A 15,037-nucleotide genomic window follows, 5' to 3' on the forward strand; every position below is an offset into this window, starting at 1 on the left:
TATGGAAGAAAGTCTTTTTTTCTGTTAAACAACTCTCCCAAATATTTTTCGAAAGACTTCAAACTTAGGAAAGGGTTCAATGTATTAAGAGCTCCGCCCAATTTATGACAGGTTTGGTAATGGCAGATGAGAAGAGAAGTCTTACAAAATCAGTTAATTTTATCTCATATTACATGTTCAACAAAACATCTAACTTTTGTATAAGACTTTACTTTTTTTTTTTCTTCGAGTTTCAGGCAATACTTCATGGCTCAACAGAACAGAGACATATACAGACATTTATATGTCTCTGAACAGAATTTATAGTTTTGTCGATCTATAATGACATGTTTACTCATAACCTCAAAAATGATTACCTTCAATATGTCAGGAAAGCGGGGTATATAGATTCCACGAATTCGCTTGTTCTTTTTATAAAGGTCAGAAAATTCTTGATTCGACCCGAAGTATCACTAATTACCGCAAAGACATACGTTATTTGTATATGTTACATCTTTTTCCTGTACATTTCGGCGTTAATTTCATTACATGTAGGCACAAACACTCAAATTTATTATCATCGTTCGGACATATATTTCACCAATAGAAATTGGTGAAATTTCTACACCATCATAATACAAATAGCCCTTAAATTCCTTAAAATATTAAACATCACATTTGATCATAGCTGTTGTATTTCAATCAATCAGATTGATTCGAAATATATATGGGAATACATTCTACAAACATGAATGATAATGCATTGTTGTTGTGAAAGACAAGCCTTTATTAAGCCCTAATAATGAATGCAATCGAACGCACCTTAGCGTAACCGGAAGTCAAACATCAATGGCATCACACTCGGAAAGTTGAAAAAGTACAACCGTTTTTACCTGTCCATCAAGGAAATTCAAGGTAGAAATCGATTTTTTCTGATATATTTATTGATATTTAAGGCACCTAAAGTAATGAAGATCAGTATGCACGATGCAAATGTAGCATCGGTAGATTAATAGCAACAGCATTCCTCCGTGCTCGCGATCAACAGACAGTGCCCGAATTCGAAGTGCCCATACGCGTTCTCAAATTTCCATTTTCCGCATATATTATTGTAGGTAATACTCGCTATGTATATCCAATATTTACTACCATCATTAAGTAGTTATGACAAATTTAAATCATGGATGCACTTTATCACGTGATGTTGTTTTATATAAAATACACATTGCATTATTGATCAGCGTCTCTAGCAGGTATTGATCGTTTCTCTCTTTATCAGTATAAAATTGAAATTGTGGATTTTTTGTTTTAATTAGGAAAATATTTCCATCCCCACGAGGCCCTAACACACATTCAGGAATAGAAACATTTTACTTCCAACGTCTGCATGACTGCATACTAAAATTTATGTTTGTAATAAGGCTTAATGATATTTTACTGTGCAATTTATACAATCGTTGGGAATTAAATAATGGCAAGTAGGTTGACAATAAGGCTGTGTGGTCAAATACTTCGAAAATTTCTTTTCGAAATATTGTGTAAACATTGTCACAGCATGCAATTTTGATTTATATATAAAATGATTTGTGAAATGTAATATTTCAATGTAATATATATATTCAAATCATAAATTTTATCATCTGTTCTCAATAATTATAGCTATCAATTATGCATATTCAAATGTACATCAACAATATTCAGTTATACATTATATTTAATCAACAACTCCAAAGAGTTATATTTATTTTGGTAAAAAATCCTGAATTGGAGTTGCTTCCCCTACAACATATTCATTCATATAATGAGATATATGAACCTTTTGGAGCCAGGTGTGTTTGTGAACCAACTTGAAATTTATCTTTAGCTTCAGGGAAATATCACTGATTCTCAGTTTGAAGATCATTACATCTGTCTGAAAGCAGGTTTATAATTACGTATTAATATACAATAGATAAGATGGGGAGAACCAACACTCCTGCCATCTCAAATTTCAGCAGTGACGTCCCTGCAGGACAGATATAGCTTGTAGTGTTTAGTAGCTATATATATAGAAATCCTCATTATGTGGTACACACATAAAAAAAAATACACATAATAACCAAGCATATTTTGGGTCATGAATTTAAGGGAAAATTTCAGAGGTTTGAAGAAAAAAATCTGGACAGGAATTATCTTTTGTACTTTATGAAATTCATAAGAAATATAATGAATTTCCCCCCAAAATACATGCTGAGTGAAACATCTGGTGGCCATGGTTTAAGATATATCCCGTCCTATACCCAATCATCTGGCCTACATGTTTGGATCAAGAAAATAAATTAATCAGTTTCAGTTAAACAAAAGTTTTTGAATTTTGCCATTTAAAGTGATGATTTACATACAACTATCTTTAAATGTATTTATATATATGAGAATGAGTTACAAATGAAGTTCTTTGTAGCCATCTGTAGACCTAATTCTGAATTAAGTCACTATCATGAAATAAGTGACTACCAAATCATTCACGATAGAGACATGTATCATATTTATCAACAAATTATAATTAGCTCCTGCCCACAAACAAGCCATCTCTTAGATTTAACAGAATCTTGAAATTTTTAAAACAGAAACCAAAAATGGTTGAAAAATTTAATAAGCTCTAAGCTTCAGAACTAAAATTTTATACTGGGGCGGGGGGGGGGGGGGGGGGGGGGGGGCCTTATTTGAGGATGGATATGGTAATGAACATGTAGATAAAGTGATAACTGAGTACTGGCGAATTGAGATAAACTTTCTTCACTATAAAGTTTGTCAGATATTTGAAGAGATCAAAAATATACATGATATTCCTAAAAAATTTTCCTTTTATCATCTTGCAAACAATATGTTGTAATTGTTTGCAGCTTAAAAGAAGAGGAGGATAATCTACACAGTGACCAAGATGGAACCTGGATCTGCTGAACCAACAAAAATAGCAGTGTCAGGTATTATGTCCATTTTGAATAACCCTTTCATCATCAGGCAGCGCGCAGGGGGCCGCAGTGGCCGAATGGTTAAGGTGTCCCAACACTTAATCTCTAAAAGCCTTCCATCTATAGGGGTCATGATTTCGAAACCCAGGTGAGGCAGTTGTTTGGTATTGAGCATATGCTGTTGGTTTTCTCCGGGTACTCCGTCCTTAAGTGACTTAAATAGGACTTTAAAGAAAATAAAAACCAAACCACTGCTTTCATCATACATATATATAGTATATTTAAAGGCCTTTGAGTTGATAATTAGACAGTATTTTGTTAAAAGATAATTTTTGCTGATTAAATTACATTGATGTTTATTTTGGCAGGAATTCTGTTTATTTATGAGAATGTGAGAAAAATAATCAAACATAGGTCTGCTCTGTGGACAGGGATATCTCTACCCCCTGCATGTGGAAGAGTTTGGCTGGTCATGCATGCATGAGATTTGAGAACAGCCGAACTCTTACACTCGGGCTGAGATATTCCGGTCCATGGAACAGGCCGTTGTGATGACATTCATGAACTTTTTGCTAACTAGGCTATAGTAATCTTGTATTTTATAAATATGAAAAATCTTTTTTTAAATATTTGGAACTAAAGTGAATATTTTTTTGTAGATAATCAGAACAAGAAAGGGGAGACAATTGATGTAGCAGTTGCTGAACAAGACGATAAAGAAGCCACAACTCCTGTAAAGGCAGGCCAGAATACAGCAGAGTTCCAACAAGGTTGGTATATACATAATGTATATATATACTATATGTATGTGATTATAAACTCAATGTTGTTCTCTGATCAGACTCTGAACCACTGTGTGGTCTTATGTTTTTCAAATCACAGCAATTTTCCCCCCAAACAATATAAAACAAAAAATATACCTCACTGTTTGAAACCTGATTTGTAAATTCACATTTACCTTGAATTTGTTTAATATTGATATAAACAATTTATTACAGTTGAGGACATCAGGCCGCAGTGGCCGTGTGGTTAAGGTGTCCCAACACTTTATCACTAGCCCTCCACCTCTGGGTTGCAAGCTTGAAACCCAAGTGGGGCAGTTGCCTGGTACTGACCGTAGGTCGGTGGTTTTTATTCTCCGGGTACTCCGGCTTTCCTCCACCTCCAAAACCTGGCACGTCCTTAAATGACCCTGGCTGTTAATAGGACGTTAAACAAAAACAAACAAAATCAGGTCATGGCTGCTGATATTGTCAACAGTCTGATGTCTTGGGTTGTAATATTTGTAGCTCAACTACCTGGTTGGGTAGTTGGGTGGCACAGTGGTAACACACTTGCCTTTCACCTAGGCGGCCAGGGTTTGATTCCCCGGTAAGACGTGATATGAGGCCACCTGCCCGACCATGTGGGTATTTTTGGGTACTTCGGTTTCCGTACACAATAAAACCTCTCGCACTTCCATCCAGGCCAACAAGTGTGATTAATATAAGTTGATATAGCTTGTTTCACAATCGTTGTAAAATAAATAAAGTTTACATTACCTGGTATCAGTGGTAATGTGTATTAACTCTTTAACATGATCTGGTAAAATTCTCCTGATTTTCCCCCAAAACATATAGGTAAATGAAAGCCTCCCCCATCAGTAGCCTCCTTTTAATTAAATCTAAAAGGTATGTACAATGTACCAATGTCTGGTGGTGAGTCAGGAAGTGCTTGTTGTACAGATACAGAACCTACCCTGTGACGTTCATGTACCCATACAGAGTCTATCCTGTGAAGTTCATGTACCCATACAGAGTCTACTCTGTGAAGTTCATGTACCCATACAGACTCTACCCTGTGAAGTTCATGTACCCATACAGAGTCTACCCTGTGAAGTTCATGTACCCATACAGAGTCTACCCTGTGAAGTTCATGTACCCATACAGACTCTACCCTGTGAAGTTCATGTACCCATACAGACTCTACCCTGTGAAGTTCATGTACCCATACAGAGTCTACTCTGTGAAGTTCATGTACCCATACAGAGTCTACCCTGTGAAGTTCATGTACCGTTCCAGAGTCTACCCTGTGAAGTTCATGTACCGTTACAGAGTCTACCCTGTGAAGTTCATGTACCGTTACAGAGTCTACCCTGTGAAGTTCATGTACCCATACAGAGTCTACCCTGTGAAGTTCATGTACCCATACAGAGTCTACCCTGTGAAGTTCATGTACCCATACAGAGTCTACCCTGTGAAGTTCATGTTAGTTGTAAATGGTTCTAACACTACAGTTTCAGAATCCCCAACCACTGTCATTGCAATTATTGGAGAGGATGAGGATGGCGAGGCCATCGATATGTCTGACATCCGAGTCCTCGAAGATTTGGACACCGAAAATAAATCTCCAGAAAAGGAAGAAATTGTACCTGATCAGACAGAAAATTTGGAGGATGACGAGGATGGAGACAACAAAGATTCTCGGGTGAAAAAAAGTATGTTAGAAATGGTTGTATGAAGAAAACATCTTCTTTATCTGGCTTTACTCTCAAGAGCAACTTTTTTATAGGCCCTCTACACAGTCCACGATACAATTAAGTTTATGTCAGAAATCAGTGATGAAGGTATGGATTTCCTAGACACCACTATATTTTTAACAAGGATAGGACACTAGGTAGTCTGTATATATAACTATCCTACCAATGTGTTCCAGTACCTACATTATAGTAGTAACCACCCCAAGGATAGGACACTAGGGTTGGTATTTTGAGACAAGTCCCTGTATTCCTCACTGTGTCCACTCTGGACAACAATACAACAATAAGTTATATATATAAGTGATATTTTTTTTAGGGAAGTCTGACGAGTAGTTATACATAATAAGATATTTGTTTTCAGAGAAGTCTTACGATTGGTTTTACATAATACGATATTTGTTTTTAGAGAAGTCTTACAAGTCGTTATACATAATACGATATTTGTTTTTAGAAAAGTCTTACGAGTAATTATACATAATATGATATTTGTTTTTAGGGAAGTCTTACAAGTAATTATACATAATACGATATTTGTTTTTAGAGAAGTCTTACAAGTAATTATACATAATATGATATTTGTTTTTAGGGAAGTCTTACAAGTAGTTATACATAATATGATATTTGTTTTTAGAGAAGTCTTAAGATTAGTTTTACATAATATGATTTTTGTTTTCAGAGAAGTCTTACGATTAGTTTTGCATAAGACGATATTTGTTTTCAGAGAAGTCTTACGAGTAGTTTTAAATAACATGATATTTTTTTTTAGAAAAGTCTTAAGATTAGTTTTACATAATATGATATTTGTTTTTAGGGAAGTCTTACGAGTAGTTTTACATAATATGATTTTTGTTTTCAGAGAAGTCTTACGAGTTTTTCTACCCAGACATGGTGTCAACTTTGGAACTAGCTCTCCGTGGCTTACCAGGAATGGCTAACTGTCAAAAGTCCAAAGTAATTGTTCCACAAAAGGATTCCCCATCTAAGGGACCTTCACAGACGGGATCCCCACCAAAGAGGCCAACTCTAATAAGAGACTTTGCAAAAGAAGCTAAGAAAGGTATTTTGTTATCACAGCAAGATATACATTGTCTTCCTCATTAGATTGTGCCTTGTGCAGTTTCATAATCGGAGAGAAAAAAAATCACAAAACATGTATGGTAAGAGCAACAAAAGCTGTCATGTGATTGTTTTTAGTCAAACAAATAAATTCTTTACTATATTGTATATCAGACATGTTTTCTTTCCACTTCTCGAGAAGAGCAATATATTGAGAGTAAAAAAAAAATTTGAGTGATTTTGGATTTAGTTTTAGTATATCAGACATATTTCTTTCCACTTCTCTAGAAGAGCAATATATTGAGAGTAAAAAAATTTTTTTTTTAAAAATGAGTGATTTTAGAATTGGCTAAAACTTACTGTAACATTATATACACTGTATACTTACTGGTAAAGCAGAAACGGCCAGACAAATAATTAGGTAAAATTTTTGCAGAAAATCTTTTGAACTTAATATACTGTTTGTTATTATCATAGTTGTATATCTGAACCTAAATCTGTACCAAAGCTGATACTAATACTTTATCATAGGTTATTTTAGCGAGGGTAAAGTTTAAATTCTAACATAAAAATTCTAGCAATAACAGTAATTTAAGGAAGAATTTTAGTGTGATGTTAATATGATATAACTAGCAGTTCATATTTTTAGCATTTCATAGCCAGTCACTAAATTAGCTGAAATTTGCCCCTCACTAAACTAATCCTCTGTACGTTATATTGATTTTACAGTATATTTCTGATCATTAATGGTAAATTTCAGCATTGAAAAAGTCTGGGAATATTGTTGACGTTAGAGCGACTCGTAAATCAACACGCAATTCAGGAAACCTCCCAAAACCTGTCTACTGTTCTGGAAATGTTGCTACAGCGCAGACGGTCGGCCCAAAAAAGGTGGACCAACCGAAAGTAGTACTGGGAAAGAAACAGGGAAAAGAATCCAAAGAGGCTAAACTTGAAACTCCATCGGAGCCGGTAGCTAAGAAAACCAGAAACACACCAAAGACAACTGGAAAGAAATCTAAAGTGATGCCTCAGGCTGTTGCTAAGCAACCAAAGGTCACACCCCAGGCTGTTGCTAAGCAACCAAAGGTCACACCTCAGGCTGTTGCTAAGCAACAAAAGGTCACACCTCAGGCTGTTGCTAAGCAACCAAAGGTCACACCTCAGGCTGTTGCTAAGCAACCAAAGGTCACACCTCAGGCTGTTACTACTCAACCAAAGGTCACACCCCAAGCTGTTACTACTCAACCAAAGGTCACACCCCAAGCTGTTACTACTCAACCAAAGGGCATGCCTCAGGCTGCTGTTAAGCGACCAACATTCACATTTGCATTGGAGCCAAAACCAGCCAATCAAACTAAACCAAATGTCACATTTGGTCCAATGAAACCCTGCGGCCCAGAGACATATGTGGTTGCCCCTGGGGGCAGCCATATGGAAATTAAGTACCCTCTACCTTCTAACTCGGTATTCCGCCAATCTGCCCCCCGTATGCGGGAGTGGAGGAAAAAAGGTAAGGTTTTAATCCTGTGTATTTTGTGTGGTATACCTTGTTATTAAAAAAAAACCTCCGTCTGTGTGTTGTGTGTGGTATGCATAATTATTGAAGAAAAGTAAAACATCCTGTGTGTTTTTAGCCCACCGTCATAAGATAGTGGGCTATTCAAATCACCCTGTGGTCCGTCGTCTGTCATTCGTCCGTCTGTAAACCATCCTTGTTATCACCATTTCTTGAAAAGTACAGGAGAGATGTTCCTCAAACTTCATATGTAGGTTCCCCTTGGTCCTTAGTTGTGCCATTTCAATTTAGATTTTTGGTCAGAAAAAAAAAATGGCTGACAATTGGTCATCTTGGATTTTTAGAAGTGAAGTTTGTTATCGCTATTTCTTGAAAAGTACTGGAGGGATGTTTCTCAAACATAACGAGAATAGGTTCCCCATGGTCCCTAGTTGTGCCAATTTAATTTAGGTTTTTGATCAGGAAAAAAAAATCACTGACAGACAGCCATCTTGGATTTTGAGAATTGAAGTTTGTTATTGCTATTTCTTGAAAAGTATACTGGAGGGATATCAGATATCTGATTATTGAGAGGAAAAGAAAAAAGAAGGGAAAATTAGAGAGAAGATCAATCTGGCATAGAACCAATCAAGATCAATTCAACGGTGGGCGCCATGATCCCTCTGGGATCTCTTGTACCAACAAATAATGTTATTGATCTGGTGAAATACAGATTTATGTTTTAACAATAAACAAGAAATTGTTTAATTGTATAAAATGGTTAAAAATAATCTACAGTAAAACTTTGAGTGGATTATTCCAATATTCAGTTGTTGGATTAGAAAGGTCATAACAGATATATAATTTGAAAACAAGTGAAATTTAATGGGATTGATAAATGGGGTTCATTTTGTGACCAACTTTAAGTAGAGCATTCATAAATACAACAGTACTCTATTATTGTTCCTTCAGGTACGGTACGAACAACTAAGTCGAAGGCATCATCAAGGTTGATTATAGACAATCAGAAAGAGATACCGACAATGATTATGAAGATGAGGGTCTCCGATACCTCGGATATAATCACTACACTTGATCTGGCTCCGCCCACAAAAAAACTGATGAAATTTAAGGAGACAGAGGCCAGTAAAGTCTTCACTGTACCCGGTCGTAACCTCACGCCTCGATTGGCGTGGCCGGTAAGTAAACTGTGGTCACCTTACCACAGTCGTAACCTCACGCCTCGATTGGCATGGCCGGTAAGTAAACTGTAGTCACCTTACTACAGTCGTAACCTCACACCTCGATTGGCGTGGCCGGTAAGTAAACTGTAGTCACTTTACCACAGTCGTAACCTCACACCTGGCCGTAACCTCACACCTCGATTGGCGTGGCCGGTAAGTAATCTGTAGTCACCTACCACAGTCGTAACCTGACGCCTCGATTGGCTTGGCCGGTAAGTAAAATGTAGCCACCTTACCACACTGTATACTGTATATCTTATATGTATGCATCAATATCATTAAATTTCCTTTGTGAAATATTTTTTTAGTCAGCATCATGACAAGGAGTGGAAGAGTTATCTCCCTTTTGAAAAGGAGAGTCAACATTTCTGGTGATCACTAAATCTGTTAAGATTAAGATTTAGATTTAAGAACATTTTGAAACTACAAGCTCCTGTGGAACTTAAATCTATGAGCCATATTTTTTATCACTTTATGGATTTTCTTTACCTTGAAAGCAAAAATATTAAAGAATAAATTGAGAATAAAGAGATGAATTTTGAAAGTATAATCGTAATTTGTTAGTAAAAAACGAGTCTGAAATCCTGCTCTGTTTTATCCCAGTGAACTAAACCCAATCAGTGGGAACATCCAACATTATGTATTATCTCTACAATTTCCAGCTATTTTACCCAAACCTGTTGACAAAACCCAGGGGAGATGACTCTGATGATGACGACGATGTTATGGGTGATGATGTACCTGCTGAGGACGAAAATCTTGACGGTCAGAAGAAATTTACAATCATTCGCAGTGAACCCTTAAACATGTCTGACGGGGAAGACAATATTCACTGTAAGTACACTGAAAATGCGAGTGATGACTCGCTGGTTACACAACTAGCTTTAGATCTGATATTATCAGCCAAAGGGCTCATCTACTGTAAACGTGGTTATATTCCCGGGCGATGTTAATTTCGCGATTTCGATATGTAAACTATACGCGTTGGGGTAATTTTCGTGATTGATCCATCTTTGTTTGTAGTTGGAGATTATGCAAATTGATATCAAAATATAACACTTTGGGAAATGTTCGCGATCAAAAGGACTCCATGTAATTAGCGTAAATTTTCCCCTTGCGTCAAACATAACGTTTACAGTATATCTTTTTATAATTTTTTGTTTGTTTTGTAGATACGAATGTTCTATCAGACGAAGACGACGACATTGCTGAACCTATCTATGCAGAACCACAGACCAGCCTAACTGACGAAGAGAATAAAGTTGACGACAGCAGTGTAGGGAAAGTTTCCGAGGATACCAGTGTAGACACACCTCCAGTTATAAAACCGGAGGGGACGACTGATAAAAACCAGCCGAATTCTGACTCTGTACAGAACCCTTCACCAGACCAGGTACAACCAGTTAAACCAGAGACCGTTACTTCACAAACCGTTCCCACATCAGAAGAAACACCACTTGTCGTACAAGGGGATATTACTACAGTTACAGTTCCGCCACAACCCGTAACAAATAGTTCAGTTAGCAATACGGCCGCGGAAAACATCAGAATGGACACATCAGTTGTAGACATTTCACTGACATCTGTTAATTCCGGTCAGACAATGACAGATTCAGCCATCGTGAACCAGGCGTCCAGCATCAGTAGCAATGCAGAATCAACAGAGGAAGGTTGTGTCATTGTGTCCGTGGTTACCGAAATATCAGAACCGTACGTTGAGCAAGAGGGAGAAATCATGCTTCAAACAGACTCCGCAAATAACTCGAGTGGGGACCAATACATACTTTATGTAGAGAAATGATATAGAAATGGCATGTTATATATATAATTAGTGACTCCATTATTGTGCCCTCATACCTGTGCTCCCCTTGGGTAAGGTGTGAGCTTTAGGTGAAAGGGTAATTCCAACAGTTATTGCTTACAGATGTTTATCAGACCACGAATTTGGATTTCTTTAAACTACTACTCCCAAAATTTTAAGGAAATGTTTTAAAAGGTTTTAAAAGAATGTGAACCAGTCATTCTATAAATGTTTTTTCATTCCTGTTGTGTGTATTGAGGTGTAAGGTACAAAGGAATGTTATTTACATTTATAAATATATCAACTAGGAATTTAATTTAATAATACATTCTAAATCCCTACACTAGTCTGCAAAAAGCCACACCTTCAACTCTGCTATATAAAACCCACACACAATATTTTGTATGCACATATATGGTAGGCTATGCCCCATATTCTGGGTATATCGCTACCCTGTACCAGATTTATATGATAGGCCCCGCCTCTAACTTTTATATGCTGTAGAACCACACCTACAGTACTAGTGTATATGGTAGACAATGACTCCATTACATACATATTGTGGGTCAAAAGCCTCTTTCTCTGGTGTGTAAAATGCCTTATCTCTTGTCAAATCGGCAGGCCCGTCTCCTAAATATTTTGGTTGTATTTACACTAGGCCCCAAATCCAACAACAGTATATATGTGGAAGGCCACGCCTTCGTAACCCCTGGTATATATGTTTGGTAACGTCTCTAACTCTGGTATACATGTACATGCATATGTCAGCCAAGCCTCCATCTTTAGTATATACATGTGTATACATATATTTGAGGCCATGCCTGGTACATACCTCCATCTCTGGTAGATATTTTTGGCCACAACTCTGAGTGAATATTATATAATATCGGTCTTAAACGATGACGGAGGCAGATATCGTGAAAAAAATTATTTCTGCTTATTTTGCTAGTTTTAGATGGCCAAGAATGTATATGTTGTGTATACACATTTAAATTCATACTAGTTTTGTCTAAATATCATCAAAGACTATCTTGAAAACAGCCCATTTGAACAGCCGAAAAAATGTTAGAGATGACTGTAATTACAAAGTCGTTGTCGAACCTGATTGACAATAATATGATTTTTTGATGAACGTATTACATGATAAATTTTTTTTTTTTTTTTGCAATGAAAGTACACATTAAAAAATTGATGCAAAACATTTACTTGTAGCTATATATAGGTACTCTGATTAACACACCTGTTGTGGAGACTATGAACACTATCTACAATTGCATATAAATACAAATGTACCAAAGCGTTTTTATATTTTAATTATGTCATGTTGACAAAATGGCCTTTTTTACACTCGATAGTTTACATTCGTTAAAATGTTTAGTTTGGCAGGTTTGTAAACGTTAATTTAAATATACAATTTTATCTAAATGCAGGCCAAATACAGTCACACAGGTAATTATACATATAAGCTTTTAAATATTTTTTCGTTCATGTTTTTACATTTTGATTCAGTTACTTTGTCAACTTTCAGTTTTGTGTTTTTACATGAATGCAGTGATGGACCCTAAACAGCTTTGGATCATTACTTCATTCTAAACATTTTTTATTTATTGTTTTTGTTTTTGTTTTTGTTTTTTTGTTTATTGATTTTTTTTGAGGATGTTATTTTTTTAATTATGAATCGTCAGCTTATCAATGACAACTCGAGATCCACTACAGAGTTAGCACAGTGATAATAAAATGCTGAAATAGCGTACTGGGAATACAAATCTAATTCTAAGAATCGGGGGATATTTAAGCGCCCTATTTCATAAAAGCTTTGTCGTAAGTGTATTTTCTTTCCAATACCCAGATAACTGTCTCTGTATAATTAATTTGACGTGCTACTCAAACCAATGTAGAACTTCTACATTATGATTAACTAGCGATGAACACAAAATCACTATAACTGGACAATGATTCACACATTTAAATAATGTATTAAAGCAAAAACACCAAATGGTTGGTTAGATTAAGGTGAAATTCCTTTATCGAAATTATTTTGAAATTTAGATTTAAATTATATGAAAATGTAAGTAAACTTTCTGTATCACCTATACCAAACAAAACCAAAAAATAACCAAAAAACGAGTAACTATGAAGAATTAATATAACAGCCAACTTTGACATGTGAATCAGTGATGGGCGTGTAAGGACAGCGTAAACAAGTCTGTCTGTATATGTCAGTTTATAGAATATTAGCAGTTCAAAGTAAACCAGAAAAAAAACATTTTTACAGAGATGCATCAAAGTTATATAAAATACTAAAGTCATCTGTTCCTTATTAAATCATGTTTTCATAATTACGATACAATAATTACGATCACCCTATTTTGTGATAACAGTCATCTCGATTATATTTTTCCAATGGCTAATATGCTTAAGTTGTGATTGTATTTCAACATATCATGTTTAGATACTTAAGTGTATGGCACAGAAATATCTTCATAGCCATCTAAGGGTCTGGGACAGCTCAATCAGTTAAAGTGTCGACCACATAATCTTAGGTAATGATCCAAGGAGCATGGTTCAATGCACTATACTGGTGTCAGTTGTGTTTCTCAGTAGGTCAGTCTGGGCTGTTGTGGTTGTCTCCTTGAGCAAGACGCTATAACATTATGCTCTGGAAAGCATGCAATGGGCCTCATATATGTTATTCAGTGAGGTAGTCACCAACTACTACCAAGAGACCCCACCTCAAAATGACTCTGGCTGTTCACGGGGCAATAAACCCAGCAAAAAACATTCATAGCTTTATATCTAATAGTAGCAAAATAAGGAAAAGTTTGACTTTAACCAATTTCTGCCTCCGTTATTGTTGAAGACCGTAATTTGAAGTATGGTCAAAGACAGAGTTAGGAAATATGGTGTGTCTGTCACCTTGATGAAGTTTTGTTATTAGTCAGAATTTTAAGTCGGGCTTTTTCTTATGTGTTGAAGGTGCCTAATTTTCCAGAAATGTTTGTTTAGTATATATATAGGTATAAATTGTAATGACTGGTTCATTGAGATTTTAAGGGAGTATTACTTGCTGTAAATATCATATAGACAATGTACATTTATGTGGATCTTGACTAACATTTTAATATACAATTCACAGATTTGTATGCTCTCTTCTAGTTATGTTTTAATGGTAAATAAAATTTGTCAAGGCTACCAAGATAAATATACTTTTTATAATGTCTGAATTAGTGCAGTTTTTTTTGTTATCCCACGACGGGGAAATCACATCATTATGTAACTCGAGTAACCAAACAACATACTCGCTCTTTCTTGTCCTGCAACTTCATACACGTAATAACGACCATCATCTCTTGAGCAAGTTGGCGTTTTAACATATCCCAATTGTCTTGAAACATTTCTTGTACGAGTTCATGTAACAACCTGGTGTGAAAATTGAGGTCACTGTTACTATATATAGATTTTCAACATATAAACATTTCTTGTATGAGTTCATGTATTAACAACCTGGGGTCAAAGTTGAGGTCACATTTACTGTTAACAGATTTTCGATCTCCTTACTCTGCTGACTTCGTTAGTTACTAGTATCTGATCGCTCATACACCTACAACCTTGAACTCTTGTACAAGTTCACTTTTCAACCACTGGGGAAAGGCTTACCGCCAAGCTGCATAAAATGGTTACTTATTATATGTCTCGCGTTAGATTCACGATGTAAATACGTCATCGCCACTACCTCCATTTCGCCCTCTGAGGACACTGTTCTTCTCCAGAACCTTTGATGGTATTTTGGTTGATGGCGTCAGATTTTGACAGAAATTATGAAATTGCAACCGATAACAATATACAAGAAATTGTATTCATAGTCGTATATATGAAATAGAAAATTATTACGCCAAACATAAAAAAATGGTATTACAGTAAGATAAGATATAAAACTACTGTTGCTAAGTAAGAGGGAATAAATTAAGCATATCAACAAAGAAGACATAG

General features: G+C 35.9%; 1 protein-coding gene across 3 annotated transcripts; it reads left to right on the forward strand.

Moving 5' to 3' along the window:
• The first annotated feature begins 805 nt into the window (after positions 1 to 805).
• Positions 806 to 14,267, forward strand: LOC117342314 (cytadherence high molecular weight protein 1-like). Of its 3 annotated transcripts, XM_033904434.1 has the most exons (10): positions 806 to 894; positions 2,862 to 2,942; positions 3,590 to 3,700; positions 5,206 to 5,406; positions 6,305 to 6,505; positions 7,265 to 7,758; positions 7,792 to 8,017; positions 8,975 to 9,201; positions 9,909 to 10,080; positions 10,419 to 14,267. In XM_033904434.1, exons 2-10 carry the CDS (start codon positions 2,900 to 2,902, stop codon positions 11,045 to 11,047), a joined length of 2,304 nt encoding a protein of 767 aa, XP_033760325.1. In that variant the 5' UTR covers positions 806 to 894; positions 2,862 to 2,899; the 3' UTR covers positions 11,048 to 14,267. The 3 variants fall into 3 exon arrangements, with proteins under 3 accessions (XP_033760325.1, XP_033760323.1, XP_033760324.1); XM_033904432.1 differs by having other exon boundaries at positions 7,265 to 8,017; XM_033904433.1 differs by having other exon boundaries at positions 5,212 to 5,406; positions 7,265 to 8,017.
• The last annotated feature ends 770 nt before the right edge of the window (positions 14,268 to 15,037 follow it).

Source organism: Pecten maximus, chromosome 14 (genome assembly GCF_902652985.1).
Source record: "Pecten maximus chromosome 14, xPecMax1.1, whole genome shotgun sequence".
Classification (NCBI taxonomy): domain Eukaryota; kingdom Metazoa; phylum Mollusca; class Bivalvia; order Pectinida; family Pectinidae; genus Pecten; species Pecten maximus.

Excerpts from the sequence above, each read along its gene's own strand:
- LOC117342314 (XM_033904432.1), top strand. The coding sequence starts at position 2,900 with ATGGAACCTGGATCTGCTGAACCAACAAAAATAGCAGTGTCAG. Across the intron at positions 8,018-8,974 it reads GCGGGAGTGGAGGAAAAAAG|GTACGGTACGAACAACTAAG; the intron begins GTAAGGTTTTAA and ends TTGTTCCTTCAG. Across the intron at positions 9,202-9,908 it reads CGCCTCGATTGGCGTGGCCG|CTATTTTACCCAAACCTGTT; the intron begins GTAAGTAAACTG and ends TACAATTTCCAG.